The following is a 23,831-nucleotide window of genomic DNA, read 5'->3' as shown; positions in this document are numbered from 1 at the left end:
GGATCCCTGGTCTTTCATGTTCTGACTGTTGCCTACTTTTCTGTCTGTCTCCTGCCCCCTCACCCAACCAGTCTCTGAGCTATTCAATTCCTCCAAAATTCCTCCACACCATCAGCACATACAGTTCCTATTGCTGGAAACAATCCCTATCTCCTTCTTATCGGCTGATGAACTTTCTGCCCCGGTAGAGGGCTCAACTGTTACCTCCAGGAACCTTCCCAGAGGCTGCTAGAGTTTGGCCCTTTCTCCTGTTTCCACAGTACCTTGTTCACGCCTCTCTGTGGGAACTTATCAGACATGGGTAACTGCTCACTTACATGCCGGCCCTTCCCTGGGCTCTGGGTCCCCAAAGGCCAGTACTGTTTTCTAGTCACCTCTGTGGCCCCAGTGCCTAACACAGTGGCTCTCAGCAAAGCTTCTCTTAATGAGAAAGTGAAATAGCCCCAGGGCAGTAGAAATGTAAGGAGGGACTGTCATGGATGGAGCTGGGAGGAAGGGGCTGGGTCAGCATTTAGAGACCAGGTAGCAGAGACACAGAGAACTCAACAGGGAATGCTCTCCTTCATGTCAAGTTCTCCTCTCTTCTCTCACACTCAAAGCCACCACTATTTGAAGCAAAAAAGAAAAAAAAAAGTTGCCAAGCTTTATTTAGGTTGTAATGGTTACAGATAATATATCTAACCATATATCCCACCCCACCCTATGCAGCCCACTGAGCAGGCTCAGCTACCCTTCCCCTCCAGTCTCACTTCTTATCCTCCTCTTTCTTGTCTTTCTTGCCATCCTTGTTGGCCTGGGAAGCCAGGGAGCCCATGGCATTTCGAATGGCCTCATTGTTGGGATCCACGCCTGGAAGGTTCTCCAGGACACTCTGAAGGAACTCAGGGTCCTGCATCACGTCATAATCATCCTCCTCCTGCAAAAAGGCAGTGTCAGCTTGGGGCAGCAGGCAAGAGACAAGAGCATGCTGCTGCCTGAGCCCCTCTCTCTACCTGATGTCTGGGGGTGGGGCACCTCTGGCCAAGGGTAGGAGGGACAATTCACAAAAATACCCAGTGCCTATATATGGTATGAACGCTAACATTTATTACTGTCCAAACAGAGAAGCCTGAGAACTCTGCTTCCTGAGCTCAAAGGATAAAAACAGATGCTATTATGTTCACATTTCCTGCTATCAGACACCCACTTTCTAGATCCTCTTTTCACCCTCCTGGGAAGATGATACCCTAGAGAATTGTCCAGATTGCTCCCACCAGCAAAGAAGGAAAATTACAGAATACTAGGACACTTCTCCAACTCTGAACACTAGCATTCTATTGCCTTAGCAAGGTTTACATACAAGAAATGTATATCCACGTGTTTCTTTCCTTCTGCTCCTCCAAAAGCTCATCTATGAAACCCTGAGAGAGGAATAGTCCCAGGCCTAGAGGGCGGAGGATCTGAACACAAGGGGATTTTAAGCCCGAGATGGGGGCAGGGAGTCATTGCTGGCCCTCACCTTAGCGGGCTCAGACGTGTCCATGGCTGAACTGGCATCAATGTCAGCTGATTCTGCCTGGCCAAATTCTGAGGAAAAGAGGTCAATCTGTTCAGTTCCATTTCCTCACCCCAAGCTCTCTGCCTAAGCATTACCACCCAGGCCCTGGCTCACCTGCGCCCTGCAGGGACATCTGCATGGCATAAGCGATCTGCTCTTCCTCAGTCATACTGCTCAGGTCAGGGAGCCCGGTGCGGCTAAACTCCTGCTGGCTGATGGTCATCTTCAGCAGGGCATCATCTGAGTCTGGGAAAAGGAAGAGTGGCAGGGTAAACTGGTGCCACATTCCACACAGACCTGCTCCCAGACCACTCCCTCAGCCCATATATTTCCACATGCTGGACCTCCCCACTCCCTCCCCAGCGTCTACGCCCAGCCTCCACTCTGCAGTCCCAGGACTTCAGATTCCACCTCTTTCACCTTCAGTCCCAGCTGTGGCAATCCCAGCCTCAGCAGCAGAGGCTGCGGCTGCCCGCCGTGCCTCCTCCTCCTGCCGCTGCCGCTGTTCTTCCATAGAAACACGAAGGGCCTGACAGAGGGCAGGGCAAGGTCAGACACTGTCCTACTCTCACTCCTACCGGGCGCTGGGGACGCCAGCTGAGGGGTGGGAAAGGAGCATAAAGGGGCAGCTTCTGGTTTATGCAAATGGGGAAGAAGCTGGAGAGATAAGAGGTGATATAGGAAAAAAGGAAGAACTTGGGAGAAGCCTCAGGTTTAATCAGTAGAAGCAGCCAAGAGAGGGTCCCACATTGCTGCCCCTAGAGATCAGATAGAATTATGGGGAAGAGGGACCAAAAGGGAGTCTGGGAAAATGAGCAAGGGTGTTTAGGACTGTCTCGCCCTAGAGAAACTGTGATGTGTGGGTGTGTCAGTAGAGGAGGACAAAGGAGGACCCTTGGGCTCTACCTGAGGTCAATGTTTGCTCACCAGGGCCAGCTCAGGATCAGCACTGGGATCCACTCCAAATTCAAAGTCACTGGCACCAAGACCCAGCATGGCACCACCTTCACCAGCCAGAATCGGAGAACTGATGAGGGCATCAGCCAAGCTGGGCCCAGGAGGCACTGTCACCAGATGAGAACCGGTTCCATCTTTGCCATTCAATGTGTTTACAAAGGCTGTCAGCTTTTCTGTGTTCACCTCCTGGGGGAGGGAAGAACACAGGAGGCTCTCCTTCCTGGCCTCCTCCCCATTCTCTGCCCCTGCAGTTCTTTTCTGCAGCTGCTCCCCACAGTGTGGGCACTCCTCTGGGTAAGGACTGTTCTCTATTTATAACCAAATCAAGTCAATGCCCCCCAACCAGTTCTTACTCACCTCTTCCCCAAAATTGATAATGTCAACATTTACTTTCTCCTTCTTGAGACGTTTAGCCAGTTTCACCAGCTGGGAAGGGGAGAGAGATGAGGAAATCTGTTTCATATTGTGAGGGGAAATGACACAGCTCACAAAAGCACACAGAAATCGGCTGACGTCCCCAAGGTCCCCCAACAGAAACACCCAATTCTGTATATCTACCTTTCCCCAAAGTGACGAACCCAATGCCTCTGCCAGGCTCTCCTAAGGGCTGAAAGACCCCATTCCCAAACATGTGCTGCCCCAATTCCCCACGCTGTTGTTTGGACTCACATCCTTCTCATTGTCCTCTACCGGGCTTCCGACAAAGGCAATGATGCGCATCTTGTGATTCTTGCCCTGTCGGTGCTTCAGAGCCAGCTTGTAAAGGAAGAAGTTCTCAGAGTCAGCCACAGGAATCACCTAGCTCTTTCCTCTGTCACTCTGTTCTTTTTTTCTTATAGTTTCTATGTACCTCAAGTCTCCCATCATGCTCACACAAGGTCTAAACCCCCTCCTCCATCCTTCTCTTCTTGCTTTGCCTCTCTGTGGATAGGGTGAGGGGGTTAATTCTCAATTCTAGGGATTTTTCCCTTCACAACCTTCACTGATCCTGGGATTCATCCCACCATATCCTTTCTACTCCTTTCTCTTCCCTTGTTCTGGTTCTAGCTCAAGATTCCAAGGGAGAAATGAACATTGAAGGCAGAACCTCAGAGCAAGGAGGAACAATCCAAGGGATCCAGTAGGACTCACGTGGGCCACGCGGATGCCAGTGCAAAAGGTGATCTTGCCTTTGGGCTGGACAGTGTGGAGCTTGGACAGGATGCGGCCGGTGTCAGGGGTTAGTGTAGTCAGCACTTCACAGTCACTGGGATGTGGGGAAAGCACTTCCATGATTTCAGGTCAGGACAAGTGCCTCCAAACTGTGTTTGACTCATCTTTTCTTTAGAGACCTTGATAATAACTGTATTTTTCTTAATCAAACATCTAGTGTTGAAAGAGCAGATCTTAAAAGTTCTCATCACGAGGAAAAAAAATTGTAACTATGTGAGATATGGATATTAACTAAACTTGTTGTAGTAATCATTTCACAATATATACATATATCAAATCACTATTGTACACCTTAAACTTATAGAATGTTATATGTCAATTATATCAATGAAAACTAGAAAAACACATCTAGTGTTCAGTAGATACGAAGCACAGAAAATAAGAAAAGGTTGATTTTGTAAGAAACTTGCCCTCTTCATCCCAATGTTCCCCCAACTCCTCTCATGTTGGCCTCCTCTCAGGGCCCTGAGAAGCGGCCACAACAGTTGGATGCTACTTTGTATTTCTCCCACCATCCCTATTTCTAGACCCATTTTCCAGCTAACAACACGTATACTGGGATGGAAGGTTACCCCTTTGAGAATTATCAGTTTCTAACACAAATCACTTTTGGGATAAAAGGATATGTGATATATGCCCTGGGGCTCTGATCCAAAATCATTGTTCATTGACTTTAAAACATACCGTGAAATTTTACCCCAGGAGCTTTAGCTTCATAACTGTATTAAATTCATGTTAATATTAACAAGTTGCTATTTATATTTACATTGAATAGTGAAGAAGGTAGTCAAGGAATGTGATGGGCAAAGGCAGCCTTGTGGAATCTACAAAAGGGTAGCAACCTGGATACCACGGCAGGTCACATGTGGGGAAACCACCCACCCACCTACCGAGCCCTGTCCTCCTCTGTCCCACGTACTTGGCCAATGTGATGAGGCCCACGTTGTTCTCAGGGTTGCTGCGGGTCTTGGAGTGACATACTATGTTGACAGCGTCCTGTTGGGCCTGCAGCCGGGTGGGTAAAAAGTCCCCATTCCGCATATACTCACTGTTGTCCACACTGTCAGATTAGGAGTAAAGGATAGGGAAGACATATTATAGGATCTCTCTCAGACATCCTCTCCAATTCCAGGGAACTCCCCTCTTTCAACACTTCTCCTGTGAGGGGCACTGTGGTGCATGGCAGTGGCTCAGTCTTTGTGGAACACAGAAATCACCTGCAAGTTTTTTTTTCTTAAATAATCAGATGAACAAGCCTTACTCCAGACTTACTGACTCAAAATGACCAAGGAGGAAAAAAAATCTCACCTCTCCTCTCCACAAGTGATTCTGATAAGCACCAAAAGTTGCAATCTACTGATACACCACAACCATCTTTTTATAAGGTGCATTTAAAGTGTTATTAAGCATTGTCATAGGTGAATATTCTAAGTCTGCCACTCAAACGGGAGTATTCCAAAGGTAGGAAATGAAGACGGCAACTTAAAAATATTTATAAAATAACACACTCGGCAGCAATGAGTGCAAGAAAGCACAATGCACCCATCTGATTAAATGTTTAACAGCTTTGGCAGTTGGAATGAACTGCAAATATGAGCCTTCATGGATTTGGGGTCTCACCTCTTCTATCTCTGCATCTTTTCGCAATCTACAAGAATCCAGATCACATGAAATACAAGCTCCAGCTTCCCGGAGACCCAAAGGCAGCAGATAAGCGAAGCAGTTACATAAGCCCCTGAACAGGATCAATTCTTGATGGACCTAAGGTCCCTTAGAACTCTATTTTTTTTTTTATAATTTTATTTATTTATTTTTCCCCCAAAGCCCCAGTAGATAGTTGTATGTCATAGCTGCACATCCTTCTAGTTGCTCTGTGGGGGACACAGCCTCAGCATGGCCGGAGAAGCGGTGCGTCGGTGCGCACCCAGGATCCGAACCCGGGCCGCCAGCAGCGGAGCTTGCGCACTTAACCGCTAAGCCACGGGGCCAGCCCCCCTTAGAATTCTAATAGTCAGTGATTCCATCTGTGTTGATGGAAGAAAGCAGCATCCTAGATGAGACACCTCATTTCTAATGGCAAGCAAAATATGGGCTTGGGGGCAATTTTCTTCTATAGTATCCCTTGCCTGGCAATAAATACAAAACAAAAATGATGAAGAGTTAATTAAGAAGCTACTGGGGGCCGGCCCGTGGCTTAGTGGTTAAGTGCGCGCGCTCCCTTACTGGCGGCCCGGGGTTTGGATCCCGGGCGCACACCTGATGCACCCCTTCTCCGGCCATGCTGAGGCCGCGTCCCACACACAGCAACTAGAAGGATGTGCAACTATGACATACAACTATTTACTGGGGCTTTGGGGAGAAGCAGGGAAAAAAAGGAGGAGGATTGGCAATAGATGTTAGCTCAGAGCCAGTCTTCCTCAGCAAAAAGAGAAGGATTAGCACGAATGTTAGCTCAGGGCTGATCTTCCTCACAAAAAAAAAAGCAGCAGCAGCAGCTACTGGAAGGCAAGTAGAAAAGGGTGTAAAGGGCAGTATTCAGGCTCAGGTTCAAATTCCCACTCTACTCCTTACTAATTCTATGATCCTAAGGAAGGTACTTAACTTCTCTAAGGTCCAGTTACCTCATGTGTAAAATGGGCTTTATTGTACCTACCCTTATAGGATTGATATGAAGATTAAATGCACAGAAAGTACTTATCACAGCGTCCAACGGTAAGCATGAAACAGACTAGTTCTTAAAATGGAAACTCTACCTAAAGGAGGTCAAGGGCTGACGCTACTGATCATGCATTATATTCTTTTTTTCCTGATACATTGCTTCTGATTATTCTCCAGCAGGGAAGTAACTGCCTCTCTAGCTTCAAATCCAGTGAGTCCAAATATAAAAAACAATGGAGGCTTTGAGGATGGTCCAGATGGAATAGCTACTAAGTATAAGGATTGTAGGCAAGACCAGCAGATGTATGAGGGCTGGAAGAAATGTGTCTGAGTAAGAAAGGGGGCTTGAGAGACAGCGAGAACTGACAGTTTGTTGTGTATCAGAACCAGTGGGAGGGTGACGGTAGTGGTGGTGGTGTTAAAAACACTACATATGCATCCCTAAAAAACACATTGTTTAGTTTTCCCAATTTTGAACTTTAAATGATTGGAATAATATATGTATTTCTTGTGACTACTTTTGCTCAACAGTATGTAATTTTTCTCGACAAAAATTTATATCAAAATAAGGGCTTACACAGAGCCAATCTTCCTCACCAAAAAAGAGGAGGATTGGCATCAGATGTTAGCTCAGGGCTGATCTTCCTCACAAATAAATAAATAAATAAATAAATAAATAAATAAGGGCTTACAATATTATCCAGCCAAAATCTTCATTTAAGTGGCCGGCCCGGTGGCATAGTGGTGAAGTTCACACGCTCCGCTTCAGCGGCCCAGGGTTCACAGGTTTGGATCCCAGGTGTGGACCTATGCACAGCTTATCATTAACAAGCCATGCTGTGGCAGGTGTCCCACATATAAAGTAGAGGAAGATGGGCAGGGATGTTAGCCCAGGGCCAATCCTCCTCAGCAAAAAGAGGAGTATTGGCAACAGATGTTAGCTCAGGGCTAATCTTCCTCACCAAAAAATAAAAAATAAAAAAATTTTAAAAATCTTCATTTAAAAAAAGAATACAGATGCCAGGACGTCCCTGGCTAGAAGTCTGACTCAGCAGATTGAGAATAGAGTCAAATATTTGCAACTTTTAAAAAACTCCTCCAGGGGCCGGCCCCGTGGTGTAGCGGTTAAGTGCGCGTGCTTCGCTGCTGGCAGCCCGGGTTCTGATCCCGGGCGCGCACCGAGACACCACATGTAAGGCCATGCTGTGGTGGCGTCCCATATAAAGTGGAGAAAGATGGGCACACATGTTAGCCCAGGGCCAGTCTTCCTCAGCAAAAAGAGGAGGATTAGCATGGATGTTAGCTCAGGGCTGATCTTCCTCACAAAAAAAAAAAAAAGAAAGAAAGAAAGAAAGAAACTCCTCCAGAGAATTCTGATGTACAGCAAAGCATGAGGCCCTACAGACAAAAGGAGTGGTTCTCATCATTATTCTGTGCCAGGGATAGTACAACAGGCCATCAATATATCTCTCTGGGCCAAATCTTTCCTCCTATACATCAAGGCAGATCAATAATATTAAATGCCATTTTATATACAGCTCTGCCTCCACCACCCTCTTTTTCTTTTTTTTTTTTCTGTGAGGAGATCAGCCCTGAGCTAACATCCGCCAATCCTCCTCTTTTTTTGCTGAGGAAGACGGCCCTGGGCTAACATCTGTGCCTATCTTCCTCCACTTTATATGGGACGCCGCCACAGCATGGCTTACCAAGCGGTGCGTCGGTGCGCGCCCGGGATCCGAACCAGCGAACCCCGGGGCCTCCGCAGCGGAGCGCGCGCACTTAACCGCTTGCGCCACCGGGCCGGCCCACCACCCTCTTTTTCAATAGTTCTTTACTGAAGGGTACAGGACAGAGTTCAACCTCCTCAGCTTGACATTTGTGGTCTTCCACCTGGTCCCATCTACCTTTCCAAAGAAACACACAAAAAAACAAAAAACTGCCTTAAACTGACAACCATATATCACACTAGTCTCTTTCCTAATGCCTAAATATGCCTTGGGTATTTACACTTCAGCAGCTGTATGCCCTTCCCTCTACCTGTAATGGCCTCTCCTTCTCAACATTTGTCTAAGTTCCTTCCAGACCCCTCTTAAATTCTTTCTTACTTAAATTCTTTCTTTTCTCAAGTACCATGGCAACTAATGTATGTACAGGGCTGTATAGCTTACAGAGCACCATCACATACATTTTACCTACCTGTGCTATAAGAAAAGTGAGTGTTACTATTTTTCCCATTTTATAGATTAAGGGAGATTTACTACATTCTCAAGAACATGCAGCTGGGAAGTACCAAAAAACACAGGTTTTGGGATTCCAAATCCTGTCCTCTTTCTACTCTAACATGTTCTCTCCAGAGGTTGCCAGATTCAGCAAATAAAAATACAAGACTCCCAGTTTAAATCTGAATTTCAGATAAATAACAAACAAGATTTTAGGCTAAGTATGTCTCATGTACTATTTGGGACACACTTATTGCCATTTTCTTATATTAAAATGTATTATTTACCTGAAATCCAAATTTAAACGGGCATCCTATATTTTATCTGGCAGTGCTATCCTCCCCCAAAAAAGGAAACTCTTAGGTGTCTGCTCCATCCAACTGGCAATTTGTGTGTGTGTACTAGTCTGTATTATACTCTATGCTCACACTTGGAAGAAACTCTTGAAACCTTGCAAAAGTTTGTGTCCTCAGCTTCTAATCCAACTCATAACACTCAGCCCAAGTCTGCGACTGATGAAGAGAGCTAGCTCACCAGACAGAAGCCTTTGTATCCGATAGCCCTGGGTTTAAACCTTGGCTCCACCACTTAATTAGCTGTGTGACTTTGGGTAAGTCATTTAAAATTGCTGAGACTCGGTATCTTCATCTGTAAAATGGAGAGATATTTACCTTGAAGTGTTGTGAGGTTTAAGTGAGATAAAGTAAATTAATGTCTGACACACAGAAAGCAATCTATAAACAGTACCTTCGAAGATGATACAGGGAAAGGTAACGGAGTTAGAGGGAATGGGGCAGGGAAGGGATTTATAATCTCTCTTCCTAACATCCTTTATTTAAACAAGAAGACAGGAGGGCAGAAAACTATAACGATAAGTCCGAGAAACAAGACTCTGGCTACAGACAGACCTGAGGCTGGTCTAGGGAAGATGACGCGGAATAAAGAAAGGTAGCAGGGATCGGCCGGTCACTGGCTGTCTGCAGGTTGAGGGTTAATGGGGGGTACCCCGGGCCTGTCCTCTTCTCCCGGCCTCGGGATGACTCAGGAAGTCGATGCGGCTCCTTCCCTCCCGGCCCAAGGCCGCATCTCGCCCATCAGCCCCCCTCCTCCTCCTCAGGCCCGTCCGGCCTCCGCGCGACAGGCGCCCCCTACCCAATCCCGCCCCCCACGGAGCCCCGAGATAGTTCCTCACCAAACCATAGTGCTTTCCAACACCATCTTGCCAGCTTCCTCCCTCCCCGACCGGTTCTCCTGGACCGCCTAACAACAACTCCTCCAATTGGCCCGGCGCTCACCACCAATCACAGACCTCGCTTCGGCCAGCTGGTTCCGCCTTCATCCTCCGCGTTGCGTTCTGGGAGTTGTAGGCGCAGCCAAAATAGGACGTTTGGGGGCGGGGGGGACACACACAAAGAGGGCCCACCTCCACCTTTTGTACCATTCAAGTTCTCTGGTGGAGTTCCCTCCTGGCGGGATCTAAGAGAAGCTGTAGGGAAACCTCTGAAACTGCTGTGGATGTATCTGTACTAGCATCGTCCTTTTTAAAAAGTGGTGGCACGACTAATGACGTTCCACCTCCCTTTGTTCCCCATACCACTTTTTCATCTAACTGCTAAAGTCCTTAACTCCCTGAACTGCATTTATTTGTGTATCTGTGTCTCCCATTTAATTAAGGGCAGGAAAGGTGTCTTAATCTCTGCAATTGTTGAGCCCACTACAGAGCCTAACACGCGGTAGGTGCCCAGAAAAGGTTTGATGAATCAGCACCTTTAACTAATCTCCCAAAGAATGAGAAACAAACCATTTTGGTTTGTTAATCAAGAATGACATTCAAAAATGCTTTGGATTACTTTCCCCTACGCACGCACGCACGCGCGCGCGCACGCACACACACCAAGTAAAACTGTAAATTCCAGGTCTATCTTGGAGGGAAAGGGGAAAGGAGAGAGGGACCAGGCACTGCCACACCATGCACACACATACTTAGAGATGCGAGAGAGGAGTGTTGTATTTCCTAGATGTTACTAAAGTTTTAATGGATATGTTCAAAAGTTATTGGTAACCATCAGAGCTTGTATAGGTGTAAAATCTCCATATCACCAGAGAAAAAAAAATCTGTCAACATAACCACAGATAGGAAAGGGGAAAAAAAATAAGAAAGCACAGAAAAATAATTAGTGACAAGTTCAAACATAACCAAAATATTTTAAAAACAAGACAAGAATTATGTTTTTTAAAAAACAGCTGCACAATGTAAATAGAGACACACCAAACTAAGTGACAAAAGGTAAAAATAAAGGAAGAGGGAAAAACAACATACCAGGCAATAGTAATAAAAGAAAGCATGTGTAGCTATATTAATATTGTACAAAATAGAAATCAACACAAATAGCTGAAATCAGATCAAGAGAAGAATATTTCATAACATATAAAATTCATCAACAAAAAAATGCTCTGGGTTAATCAAGATAATACAATTCCAAAGACAAGTTGAACATCAGGGATAATTATAAGTTAGTATTCTTTTTTTTTTTTTAAAGATTTTATTTATTTATTAATTTTCCCCCCAAAGCCCCAGTAGATAGTTGTATGTCATAGCTGCACATCCTTCTAGTTGCTGTATGTGGGACGCGGCCTCAGCATGGCCGGAGAAGCAGTGCGTCAGCGCGCGCCTGGGATCCGAGCTCCGGCCGCCAGCAGCGGAGCACACGCACTTAACCGCTAAGCCACGGGGCCACCCCAGAGTTAGTATTCTTCTAAATGTGGAAGTAAACAAAGACAAACATTCAACCCAAACAAAGGGACTAGGAACTGAACGAATACCGTCATCACTGTTCTGGGAAAACATGATCCATGATATCTGTGCAGAGAGGTGTCACCTTCTCAGCTTTAGTCAGACATTTAATAGATTGTGACCAGTTTTTAGTTAGTACACTTTTAAAAGTCTATGGAGATATTGCGAAGAAGACAAAAATATAGTGACCATAAAAAAATGAGATAGTGAAAAATAGGTCTTAATAAGGACGATTTGATTCAACCTGGAGAATGGAGAACTAAAACTTTCTTCAAATAGAGAAGATATCCTATTAGAACCGTGTCAGAAGCTTCTCAATTAAGAGATATGTAAGCTGCAACAATGCACACAAAAGATGATAGGATCATATTTAAGTAAAACAAAAGCTCTATAATGAAAAAAGCAAAAACAAAAATAATTCATTCAGGGGGCGGCCCGCTGGCGCATAGGTTAAGTGCACCTGCTCCGTTTCAGTGGCCCGGGGTTTGCAGGTTCAGATCCTGGGCGCGCACCGATGCACCGCTCATCAAGCCATGCTGTGGCAGCGTCCCATATAAAGTGGAGGAAGATGGGCATGGATGTTAGCCCAGGGCCAGTCTTCCTCAGCAAAAAGAGGAGGATTGGCATGGGAAGTTACCTCAGGGCTGATCTTCCTCACAAAAACAAACAAACAATTCATTCATTTACCTGTGGGCCAGGAACTATTCTGGGCACTTGGAAGGGAACAAAACAAAATCCTGCCCTTAGGGAGCTTACATTCCATGGGGGAAGGTAGCAATAAACCAATAAGTAAATATATATACAGTAGACCCCCCTTATCCTTGAGGGATCTGTTCCAAGACCCCCAGTGGTTGCCTGAAACCACAGATAGTACCAAACCTCATATATGCTATGTTTTTTCCTATACATACATACATATGCTAAAATTTAACTTATAAATTAGGTACTGTAAGAGATTAACAACAATAAATAATAAAATTGGCTTTGGGGCCATTATTAAGTAAAATAAGGGTTACTTGAACACAAGCACTGGGATACAGTCAATCTGATAACCGAAATGAGTACTAAGTGAGTAATGGGCTGGTAGCATATACACCGTGGATATGCTGGGCTAATGGATGATTCACATCCTGGGTGGGATGGGAGGTGGACAGCGCAAGATTTCATCACAGTACTTAAAATGGTGTGCAGTTTAAAACTTACAAATTGTTTATTTCTGGAATTTTCCATTTAATATTTTTGGACTGTGGTTGATTTCAGGTAACAAACCACGGCAAGTGAAACCGCGGATAAGGGGGAACTACAGTATTGTCAATTAATGGTAGGCAGTGCAGAGAAAAACAAACCTGAGTGGATGTGGTTTCTATTTTACGTAAATAGGATATTAGGAAAGACTTACATTTGAACAGAGACCTGAAGGATACCTGGGTGAAAGAGTAAGTGCAAATGCCTCAGGCAAGAGTGTACTTAAGAACAAGGAGGCCAGTAGAGGCTGGAGTGGAGGGAGAGAGAAGAAATGAGACCAGAGAGGCAGAGGGAGTAAAGAGAGGTTGGATCATGTACAGCCTCATAGATCATTTTAAGGACCCTGAGTGAGATGAGGAGCTGCTGGAAAGTTTTCAACAGAGGCTTGACGGATCTGACAAGGTTTTAATAGGATCACTCTGGCTGCTGCATTGAGAACAGACTGGGGAAAAAGGGGGGATGGAGATAGACCAGTTAGGAGACTACTTCAGTGATCAGATATGATGGAGGCTTATTCTAGGGCAGTAACAAGAGGTGAAAATGGTGACATGTGGTAGGATTTCGAGTATATCATAAAGGCACAAACTGACAGAATTTGCCAATGGATTTAATGGAGGATGTAAAAGAAGGGAGTCTTAAGGAAGACACCAGAGTTGGTTCTAAGCAACTAGAAGAATGGAGTCACTATTTCTAAAGATGAGTTAGGAGGGGTGGGAACCAGAAATTCAGCTTTTGGACATGTTAGGTTTAAGATACCTAGATGGAGATGTCAAATAAGCAGGTGGATATACGAGTTTGCAGTTCAGAAAAAAGGTCTGGGCTGCAGATAGAAATTTGAGAGTTTTTAGCTGATATTTAGATGGTATTTAGATCATGAGGTGACAAGGGAGTTGGACAAATTGTTCAGGATCTTTAGGCCACTGTAAGGGCTTTTTAAAATTACCTAGGGAGTGAATGTAGACTAAAAGAAGGAGTCCTATGATTGAGTCCTGGGATGCTTCAACATTTAAAGGTTACAGAGAAGAGGAACCAAAAGAGGATGGAGATGCAGCAGCACAGCATCTTAGTAAGAACCTGAGAAAGTAGTATCCCAGAAGCGAAGTGAAGAAAATGTTTCAAGGAGGGAGTAATAAACTATCAGATGCTGTTGACATGTCAAGTAAGATGAGGAGTGATATATTTAGCAACACAGAGGTCATCAGCGACTTTAGTAAAAGATACTTTGGTTGGGTGGTGGGGGCAAAAACTTGGAGTGTATTCAACAGAGATTGGGGTCAAAAAAACTATTTGTAAAAATTCATTTGTAAGACAATTGACTAACTTTGACCACTGACTGGGTATTTGTTATTAAGAAATTATTAGTTTTTTAAGGCATGATAATGTCATAGTTATGTTTTTAAGAAGAGTCCTTATCTCTTGAGTTACTTGTTGAAATATTTATGGATGAAAGGATATGATGTCTGGGATTTATTTTAACTTAATCCTTTGGAGGTACAGCAAGAAAGTAGGGGTGAGGTAGAAAGTATAGATGAAACAGATTGGCCTTATTTATGTTGATAATTATTGAAGCTGGGTAATGCATACATGGCAGTTCATTAAACTACTAAACTTTTCATTTGGAAATTTCCATAATAAAAAATTTTTTAAAAGAGAGGAGAGAAATTGGAAACAGCAAGGAGATGCTTTATAATGGACTTTTAAGAAATTATTTTGCAGGAGATGATATTGACCTGCTTTTTGTGTCCTTGAAAAACTAAAGAAAAAAACATTTTAATCTGAAATCTGTTTTAACTGGCAAATCTTTGTTTAAAGAATGAATAAGACTCCAACTCTGCTGAGTAACTTTCAGAATAGCTGAGATTGACATGCTTAAGGGTAAAACATTAGACTAGGATTTCCAGCTTTATTATCCTACGGTTTTGATTTTCCTAACTTTAGTTATAGAAGTTTTACAATAGGCCCTACTTGCATATGAAAATAGATTGCAGCCTAGTTATAGAATAAGTAGCAGCTAATGCTCACCACTAGAGGGACCCTCTAACCATAAGAGGGTATCTACTGTACCCACTCAGCAGTTGCCTATGTTGACGAGGGAGTGACAAGGTAAGGGTAGCAGAACGACCATTTATGCCTAAAACATGTTTGGATTCAATCCCTGTTAGAGAAGTTTTCTCCTGATCCAGCCTAAAGGAGGGCTGAGCCTGTGGCTTAAACTCAAATTCAAAACTTTGAGGGGCCGGGCAGGTGGTGTAGCAGTTAAGTTCGCTCACTCTGCTCCCCCTGCTTGGGGTTCGCGAGTTCAGATCCTGGGGCAGACCTGCGCACCGCTGATCAAGCCATGCTGAGGCGGCGTCCCATATAAAGTAGAGGAAGATGGGCACAGACTTTAGCCCAGGGCCAATCTTCCTCAGCAAAAAAAGAGGATTGGCAACAGACGTTAGCTTAGGGCTAATATTCTTCCAAAAAAAAAAAATTTTTTTTTTTGAGAATCCCCAATTCCCTCTTCACTCCTATTACTTGTTCTATTATAAAGCTTTCTTTTTTTATTACCGTCTCAATTCTCTCCCTTCCTCTCCAATTGATATCACCATCATCCTAGACTCACAACACCTCACACCTAAATTATTATAGTCTAGCCAGTCTGCTTTTTCTATCTACTTTGATAGAACTTTGTGAACAGACTCATCTCTGAATTATTTTGTTGTGTTCTACGTCCTACTTAAGGGCAAAAACATTCTATGGTTCCCTGTCGCCTACTGCCTACTGTTTAAAATAAAAATTCCTCAGCCTAGCAGTCAGGGTTTCCACTGTTACCTCCACCTATACCTATTCCAGTATTCTCACTCAGGTCTCCCTCCACATTGCTTTTCTGATACCTCTAGACCCTCGAGCTCAAGTGAAACCTGCCCCAACACTTCTAGCCCACAGTAACCTCTAATTTTCTTCTACCTTTATGTTCTGTACCACTTCTTCAGAGAACTGAAATCCTTAATTGTATCACATCTGACATGTTTTTGTGTACACCTATGTGTGTGTGCTCCTCCTGGATACTATAAACTCTTGAAGCTTGATTACTTCTTTAGATCTCCAACTACCCAGTGCATTGCTCCTTAGCTGCTGCTTAAATATCTATAGAATGATCTTAGCAAGATCGGGAATAGTGGTGTGGAAAAGAGCAATACTTAGTTAACTTGCTTCTCTCCAAAGTTCCCCCACCCACATACCTTAGAGCGAGCCCCCCTTTTTGTCTAGTCTTCCACCACAGTAAAAGGCCTAAGCTCAACCTCACAGAAGAGGAAACACAGAGCTGAAGGCATCAGCTTCTATGCTTTCTAAGAGTGACACTCCAGGGCCAGATCAGGGGAAGGAAAGGGAGGGAATCCTAGGGCCAATCTCAAGCTTGCTTTTCCCACTCTCTCTCTCCTTTCTTCCTAAACCTAAGATTTTGAGCTTTGGATCCCCAAATCCCTCAGTTAAAGTGGGTTGCAACCTACGGGGCAACAGACCTACAGTAGTTCCCTTCACATCCATTCACAGCTTTTCCTTGTCAAGTTTAAGTTGTTACGATGGAGGTAGGGAATGAAGCCATTTCTCTCAGCGTGAGTTAGCCTGAAGATGCAGTGAGGGAAACTGGAAAGCATGCAGCATTTGTTCAGGGCAACATGAACAAAACTGAGCCTGGGTGGTGGGGTAGGAGCATGGAGCAGATGGTATATGAAAAAGAACCAGGAAGATACAAGAGGTCTAAATAACTGATCAAAGTTTAATACATTAAAACCAGATATTTATCACTTTTATATTGCATTTGCCATTTCTGAACAATACAAAGTAGAGGCAAATAGTGACACTTCATAAAAATGTTGAGTCCCCATTCCCTTCCCTAAGACCCAGCCTCCCTCAAATATTCCCTCCCAACCCCTACAGAACTCTGTCCTGAAAAAAACACTTAAATACATCATAAATAGTAAATTATGAAAAAAAAATAGCAAGAATTGTTTCTTTCCTTCTTGTAAAAAAGAACATGGCAGCAAAGACAGGCAGCCAGAAACCGGCTGGGGGTGTCTAATATAGACAGTTACTCAAGGTGTGGGCTAACCTACTATCAAGGTAGGGTGGGAAGGAGAGGGGATAGTATGGGAACTCAACAATCTGCCTGAGATGCCAGGCCCCCTTAATCCCCCGACAGGAGTAGGAGGATCACATTGAGAACCACACTCTTGGAGATGGGGAGGAAAAGGATTACATAGCCCCCATTTCCAAGTTCTCTGCATGAAGGGAGGGGGCAGGGCATGTGGCACAACAATGACCTCACCGAGGCAAGAATCTGCTGGCTCCCCATGAGTTTAAGAGAATATTCTCTAGCCTCACAGATACGGACTGCCCGTTAAACAGACACAGGCGTCCCCCTCTTCGCCTCAGCTCCAGGAACAGCAGAACACTGTTGGAAAAGGTAGGAAGAGCAAAGAAGAAACTTCCTTTGGAGAAGGATCTAAATTCATTTGATAAGTCTTTATATTTAGAAAAACAACCAAAATACATTTCAAATTGCAAAACAGTAATAATCATTATAGCCTGGCAGTGAGTAGGGTGCTGCTTAGGAAGGGCTCTGATCTATCCCCATGACTGCCCCACAGTTTTAAAAAAAGGGGTAAAGATTACCCCATGTCCCACTCTCTCCATTCCTTCAGCCTTAAGAAATTCATCCAGAGAGGAGGAGTTAAAGAGGAGCTGCTCCTGGCAGAGCAATCACCACACATCTGTTTCTGAAACACCAGCACTCTTCTGAGGGAACCCTATGAATTGCCATCTCTCCAACACTTCTGGAGTTTTCATCTGAAACTGTCTGGCTTGAAATTGTATGCTGTCTGTGCACTATTTTTTCTTTTCCTCTTTTAAGGAAAAAAAGAAGAAGATTGGGAGGTGGTTAAATACCCTTACTCCCCGAAAAACCTTTACAAAGATTACAGGGTCTTCTTCCAGAGAGAAAGAGCTGAGGTGGGGATAATGTGCCAGCCAGTCTGTCCTGAGGAAATTAAGAGTCCAGCTCCTAGTGAAAGGTAGATGAGGGGGATGAAAATCACCAAGTCCAGCAACCCCACTTCCAGCAGGAAGAATGGGGGGTTGAAAAAATTCAATTGTAGAAGCCAAGGTTGGCCAGTTGAAAATTCATGCCACCCAACTCAGGAGTGGAGAGGATGCAGCTGTCCTCAACTGTCCGAGGCACTAATGCCCACTCATGAGGAAGGAGAAGGAGGAGAGGGTCTTCTTCGGGAAGGAGATGGAGAGCTCCCCTAGTCTCCATTACACTCCTTTTTTGACGACCAAGAAGAAGAAAACTCAGCACTGCTGGGACAAGGGCTGACATCTTGGAATCACAGAGACGGCAGAATCTTGTTCCAGGTCTTCTGAGATTTTTTGCTCACTGAAAAAGGAAAGAGTGTAAAGTTAAGGATGTGGAGTAAGAAATAAGGAGGTAGGAATGGAATTCAAGTTAATTTCAACCTGGCTGGCAGAGTTAAGAAATTTTCTATCTCAGCCTCAGCTTCCAAGTACAAGGTACCAAAAACATAAAATTTTAAAAAGCAAGATTTAGGGGGCACCCAGTCCCTTTAACCTTGCCAATTAACTCCTTGCTCCACTCCATCAGTGATCCTTTTTATACCCTTCAAAGCTTTCACCTCCCCCACATCCCAGACACTCACATGAGTGAACTCTGACTCTGCGACTTCAAGCTTTTCCAAGAGGGTTGAACTAACAGGAGATAAAAAATGGAGGCGGAGAGAAGAATTAGAAGATAAAAAAGAAAAGAGACTCTCCTCTCAAGTCAAATCTCATACTGCTTCTCCATATTTCACTTCAAAATCAATTTAGGATTCAGAAAGAGGCTAAGAAGCTACTAGATTTAGAAGTACATTATTTTAATTAACTATTTAGTTTCTTGAGTGCTATAACATATTTCCTAATACCTCTCTCTTCTGTCTTCAATCCCCAGGTGTGGTAGACACCCAATGATCACTGCTGCCTGATATTCATGCCACTGTGTAATTCTCTCCTCTTGAGTGTGGGCTGGATTTTAGTGACTTTCTTCTAGTGAACAGAATGCAGAATAAGTGATGGAATCTCTCTTCTGGGATTAGGTTACAAAAAGAGTGTAGCTTCCTCTTGGGCACATGCTCTCTCACTTGTTTGCTCCGAGGGAAACTAGCTGCCATGCTGTGAGCTGCCCTATGGAGAGGACCATGTGACAAGGAAATGAGGGAGTATCAAGGCCAACAGCCAGCAAGGAACTAAGCCCTCAGTCCAATAGCCTTGCAAGGAACTGAATCTCGCCAACAACCACATAAGCCTGCTTGGAAGCTGATCCTCCCCTGGGTAAGCCTTCGGATGAGACCACTGCCTTGGCTGACAGCTTGACTGCAACCACCTGAGAGACCCTGAGCCAAAGGCACCCAGCTTAGGCACACCTAGACTCCTTTATTTTGTTTTGTTTTGTTTTTTTGTGAGGAAGATCAGCCCTGAGCAAACATCCGTGCTAATCCTCCTCTTTTTGCTGAGGAAGAGGGCTCTGAGCTAACATCTGTTGCCAATCCTCCTCCTTTCCCCCCCCCCCAAAGCCCCAGTGGATAGTTGTATTTCATAGTTGCACATCCTTCTAGTTGCTGTATGTGGGACTCGGCCTCACCGCGGCCGGAGAAGCGGTGCGTCAGTGCGCGCCCAGGATCCGAACCCAGGCCGCCAGTAGCGGAGCACACGCACTTAACCGCTAAGCCACGGGGCTGGCCCACACCTAGATTCTTAAGCCACATAAAATCTGAGATAATAAATGTTTGTTGTTTTTAGCTGCTAAGTTATGGGGTAATTTATTACACAACAATAGATAATATAGATTTTTATACCTGAAAGTGAAGTGCTGCTACAATAAAAATCTGAAATGTGAAAGTGGCATTGGAAGAGGGAAGTAGGCTTTAAGGAGAGTTTTAGTGAAGTTTAAAACTGCCATGAATATACTGTAAAATTTTAGACTTAATTTAAGGGGAGGTTGCCAATGTGGGCTTTAAGGAAAGTGAGAATAATCTTATTGGAAATTTAAAGAAAGGGGATCCTTATAATGCAGTGGAACAAAGTTTAGCATTATGTCATATGCAGTTACATGGAAAAGCAGAGTATGTGCCTAATAAACTGCGTGACCTAGCTAAGGAGATTTCTAAGTGAATTGCTGAAGGTGCCACCTGGTTTCTTCTTAATGCTTACAGTAAGATACGAGAGAAGAAAAATAAATTAAGGGAAGGACTATTAAACAAAAAGAAGGCAGGACTTGATGGTTTTGAAAATTCTGAGCCTCTCCAGATAGCAAACAAGGCTAAAATTAAGCAGTGGCTTTCTAAGCAAGGATAAAATCCAGGCACTGCCAGGAAAATGTGGTCTAAAGATGAAGCCAAAGGTATGACTGTAAAACATTTTTTAAGACTCAGAAAAATCAAAGTTGGTGCCTCAGGGTACTACTCAGTCATACAAAAGGCCATTCAAAAAGATTAAGGGACTGTCTCAGATCCTCTCAACTTAATAGGATCTCTAAGAAGCACAAGGCTTATCAAAAAGGTACTTTCAAGTGTGGCTTTTGTCTAATGGAGTGAATCCCAATGAGATTCACAGGAAGCCCACAAAATCTTTGAGGGTATTATATCAGCAAAAACATTACTGGCTTGGACTGAATGGGAAACAGTGCAAAACAAAAAGAGACCATTGGACTCCCGAAATTCTACTGGCAAGAAGCAAGCTGAGACAACTACTCAGCTGCAAACACATTCTAGTTTTCATGAAAAAGGAAGACTCAAAAGGCAAAACCAAGAGTACAAAGGGTGGAGCCAAGAACCGTGGGGAATTATTCCCATACTTTGAGACCTGATCAAAGAAACTCCAGCATTTGCTAGATTTTGGACTAGCTATGGATCAGTGACTCCTCTGTGCCTCAAATCTTCTCTTTTTGTAGAGGAATGTGTATAGTGGATATCTAATGTCTGTCTCACCACTACATGCTGGGTGTGTGGGGGAGAAGACAGCTTGTCTCTTTAATTTTACAGATCCACAGGTTGAGAGGAACTGTACTCAAGGAACAACACTTGGGAAACTCCTCCAAACCGGGACCTAATTTAGATGACAAAATTCTGGTCTTTGAGCCGATGCTGTAATGGGATGCGACTTTTAGAGACCATGGGAGGGAATGAATGTATTTTGCACATGGAAGGATATGAATCATTGTGGGCCAGAAGGCAGACTGTGACAGGCAACTTCTAAGTTGGCCCCCAATGATCTCTGCTTCCTGATATTCATACTCTTGTGTAATCCCTTCCTCTTAAGTGTAGGCTAGATTTAGTGAATAGAATGCAGTACAGGTGATAGGATGTCAATTCTGAGATTAGGCTACAAAAAGTAACCCAAAGTGTGGCTTCTGCTTAGGAGCATGCACTCTCACCTGGTTACTCTGAGGGAAGCCAGCTGCCATGTTCTGAGTTGTTCTATGGAGAGGGCCACATGGCAAAGAACTGAGGGAAGCCCCCAGCCAGCAAGGAAAAGGCCCTCAGTCCAGCAACCCACAATGAACTGGATCTTGCCAATAACCTCATAAATGAGGTTAGAAGTGAAGCCTCTCAGCTGAGCCTTCAGACAAGACCCTAGTCCTGGCCAACAGCTTGACTACCAACTCATGAAAGACTCTGCACCAGAGGACCCAGCTAAGCTACACCTGGATTCCTGACTCACAGAAACTATGATATATGTTTGTTATTTTAACACACTAAGTTTTGGGGTAATTTATTATGATGGAATAGATAATTAACACATCAGCTAACAAAATTAAATCACAATCTTTACACTGGATCCTTTTGAAAGATTGTTCATTGTCTTCACTGGCCAGGAATCTTTTCAGCCTTAAATCCTAAGCTGAGAGTTCTAACCTAACATACCAGGAGATGAAGGGTTAGTTGGGGTATTCTGACTGAGTATCAGAAAAGTCTGCACATAAAGGATTCCTCCCACCCCCTAAAGATGCAGAGATGTTGACACACTTTTCCAAATCACTAAAGATGAACTTAGGAAGGTGAACCTGCAAAAATCTAGTGAAGAGCAAAGACAAACAATGATCTCAGGAAAAAACAGAATTATGGAGGTTCCCAAGGACCTGAAGAGAGAGAGATGACAAGATTATATGGAGAAAGGGGCCAAGGAACCAACCTTGTATTTAGCATTTGCAAAGTCTCTCCAACTACAGGTGAGAGAGAGGGGTCAGGAATAGTCGAGACCTCACTGATTTTCTCCAAAGGTGGAGTCTGAGGTAAAACATCAGGACGACCGAAGTGGACGCCTGGAAAAAAGAAAGGGGAAGAAAATCAATAAATAAAAAAGAAGAGAAAATGGGGTGGGGCAAATATAGGGAAAAATACATAGCTACTTGGCTTTTCCTGGACAGGAATGGGGAGTAGAGGTCCTAGGCAGATAAAATAGGGCTCAGAAGGAAGGGAGGGAGTGTGCAATCACATGGGGACCCAAGCCCTGGCGCTGACCTGGCTCCACTTCCGCCTTTGTTGTCACTTGTGCCTTGTGTTCCCCAGAGACCGATGGCTGGTAAGTAATGCAGGAGTTGCCGCTGGGGCCTGATCGCCGAGAAAAAGATGAGCCAGACCGAAACTTTTTGGAAGGAGAAGGCTTCACTTCAAAAGGGAAAGAGAAAGCCTACTTAGCACCCACCTCAGAAACCGTCACCATGACATAGATACAAATTGCTAGCGTCCCCAACACAAACCCAAAGTTGTTCTGCAAAGCAGGAAGAAGGGTTAATGTCAACAGAGATGAGCTTTGTGAACTACTCTTCAGAGGAGGGGGTGTCTCAGTTCACTTCACTTTGGAAAGAAGCAGAAAACCTAGAGGAAAGGAGACACATACATCTCTCTCCCCTCCTACTAACAACCTTGATGGCTTTGCTTCCACCTCTATTCCATAATTCCCTTGTTCTTTAATAGTCTCCTTCAGTTAAACCTGACAGATGACCCCTTCACTCTACATCCTCATAGCACTTATGCAAACAACATTATGATGATACTTTACACTCATTTACATATCACTCTGAAAAGACTTTGAAAGGATTTTCCCATGTTTCTTAAGACTGTCTGGCACGCCTAAGTCTTCTCCGTCTCACTGAGGGACAACTGATGCCTATGATGAGGAGATGAGGGAAACAGGAGTGGAAATTTGCCATTAGCAGCAGCATGGAAGGTTTGGAAAGAACATTGGCACTTCCCAACCAAGAAAGTTGAGGGAAGAGATTAAGAACACCTGCTAAGCAGAAATCAGTAAATGCTTCTCCAATCATTTGATCCTAGTCTAAGAACTCCTTGGCATTGGGGATATGGATGGAAAACAGAACACTGGTAATAACCTTGCCTATCTCTGTCTATAAAAGTCTGCCTCTGCTTAACTCAGCCTGTGGCATGGATCCTACACCCACAACTACACATTTTTTTGCAATCCCACCAATTTCCCAGAAATACCCGTCACCTCAATGACACAGGTAGGGAGAGCCAGGGGGAAAGCAGCAACTTGGAAACGACTGGGACAAACAGAGTGACTGACAAAAGGATAGGCAGCAGCTCTCACAGGATGTGAGTAGAGCAGGAGAGGCCTCTGGCTTTGGCAGTTCCCTGACAGAGATGTCCTGCCCCCCATTTCTTGGATTAAAGGAGCCATTGGGGGGTCATCTGGTAGAAGCCACTTACAGGGGATCTTCTTGAACACTGTGTTGCACATGAAGCGCTGGAACCGTTCAGCATAGAAGCCTGGGCGATGGACTGATACAGTGTCCTGCAGAGTAAAAGAGATGGCTGCAGAGTTAGAGAGGAGGAGGCCCAGCAAGTGGACCTTCTAGTCCAAGGGTCATTTTCCCCTAGGCTGAGACCCTAGTAGAAGGGTAGAACCCACAAATGAAATAAGATAAGAAATAAAGACGAAACTGAGGAGGCAAATCAGATGTGAGAGACGCAGAATGAGAGCCTCTAGCTGACTGCTACTCACCCCATCATGTACCAGAGCTTTCCAAGAGTGCTCCAACTTCTTAACAAACCTGCCAAGAAAAATGTATATCATGCATTCACAGTTTTTAAATGAATGACCTTACAGTTTTCTATTTTAGGGAATTAAACGGGCAATGGTAATAGAA

General features: G+C 44.3%; 2 protein-coding genes across 10 annotated transcripts in view; both read right to left on the bottom strand.

Annotated features, from left to right (window-relative positions):
• Nucleotides 1-622: 622 nt before the first annotated feature.
• On the bottom strand, nucleotides 623-9,866 carry PSMD4 (proteasome 26S subunit ubiquitin receptor, non-ATPase 4). Of its 4 annotated transcripts, none has more exons than XM_058539130.1 (10): nucleotides 9,776-9,865; nucleotides 4,626-4,766; nucleotides 3,626-3,740; nucleotides 3,164-3,250; nucleotides 2,852-2,920; nucleotides 2,465-2,680; nucleotides 1,949-2,066; nucleotides 1,652-1,783; nucleotides 1,499-1,566; nucleotides 623-916 (listed from the first exon to the last, which is right to left on the bottom strand). In XM_058539130.1, exons 1-10 carry the CDS (start codon nucleotides 9,799-9,801, stop codon nucleotides 746-748), a joined length of 1,143 nt encoding a protein of 380 aa, XP_058395113.1. In that variant the 5' UTR covers nucleotides 9,802-9,865; the 3' UTR covers nucleotides 623-745. The 4 variants fall into 4 exon arrangements, with proteins under 4 accessions (XP_058395113.1, XP_058395114.1, XP_058395116.1 ...); XM_058539131.1 differs by having other exon boundaries at nucleotides 1,958-2,066; XM_058539133.1 differs by lacking the exon at nucleotides 2,465-2,680 and having other exon boundaries at nucleotides 9,776-9,866.
• Nucleotides 9,867-16,365: 6,499 nt separating this feature from the next.
• The window catches only part of PIP5K1A (phosphatidylinositol-4-phosphate 5-kinase type 1 alpha), a 35,431-nt gene continuing 27,965 nt past the window's right edge, over nucleotides 16,366-23,831 (bottom strand). Inside the window, exons 10-15 of one of the 6 annotated variants that reach the window (XM_058539124.1) lie at nucleotides 23,687-23,735; nucleotides 23,392-23,476; nucleotides 22,183-22,329; nucleotides 21,854-21,983; nucleotides 18,325-18,373; nucleotides 17,958-18,044 (exon numbers count right to left, since the gene is read on the bottom strand). In XM_058539124.1, the coding sequence (XP_058395107.1) occupies nucleotides 18,042-18,044; nucleotides 18,325-18,373; nucleotides 21,854-21,983; nucleotides 22,183-22,329; nucleotides 23,392-23,476; nucleotides 23,687-23,735 (463 nt within the window). In that variant the 3' untranslated portion in view covers nucleotides 17,958-18,041. Of the gene's footprint in view, nucleotides 18,045-18,324; nucleotides 18,374-21,853; nucleotides 21,984-22,182; nucleotides 22,330-23,391; nucleotides 23,477-23,686; nucleotides 23,736-23,831 lie in introns of all 6 variants that reach the window. The other 5 variants (XM_058539123.1, XM_058539126.1, XM_058539125.1 and 2 more) reach the window with 5 other exon arrangements.

The sequence above is a fragment of the Diceros bicornis genome, chromosome 4 (assembly GCF_020826845.1).
Source record: "Diceros bicornis minor isolate mBicDic1 chromosome 4, mDicBic1.mat.cur, whole genome shotgun sequence".
NCBI classification, from domain to species: Eukaryota; Metazoa; Chordata; class Mammalia; order Perissodactyla; family Rhinocerotidae; genus Diceros; species Diceros bicornis.
Note: the sequence above shows the minus strand (reverse complement) of the source record. Positions and strands in the feature narration are given on the sequence as shown.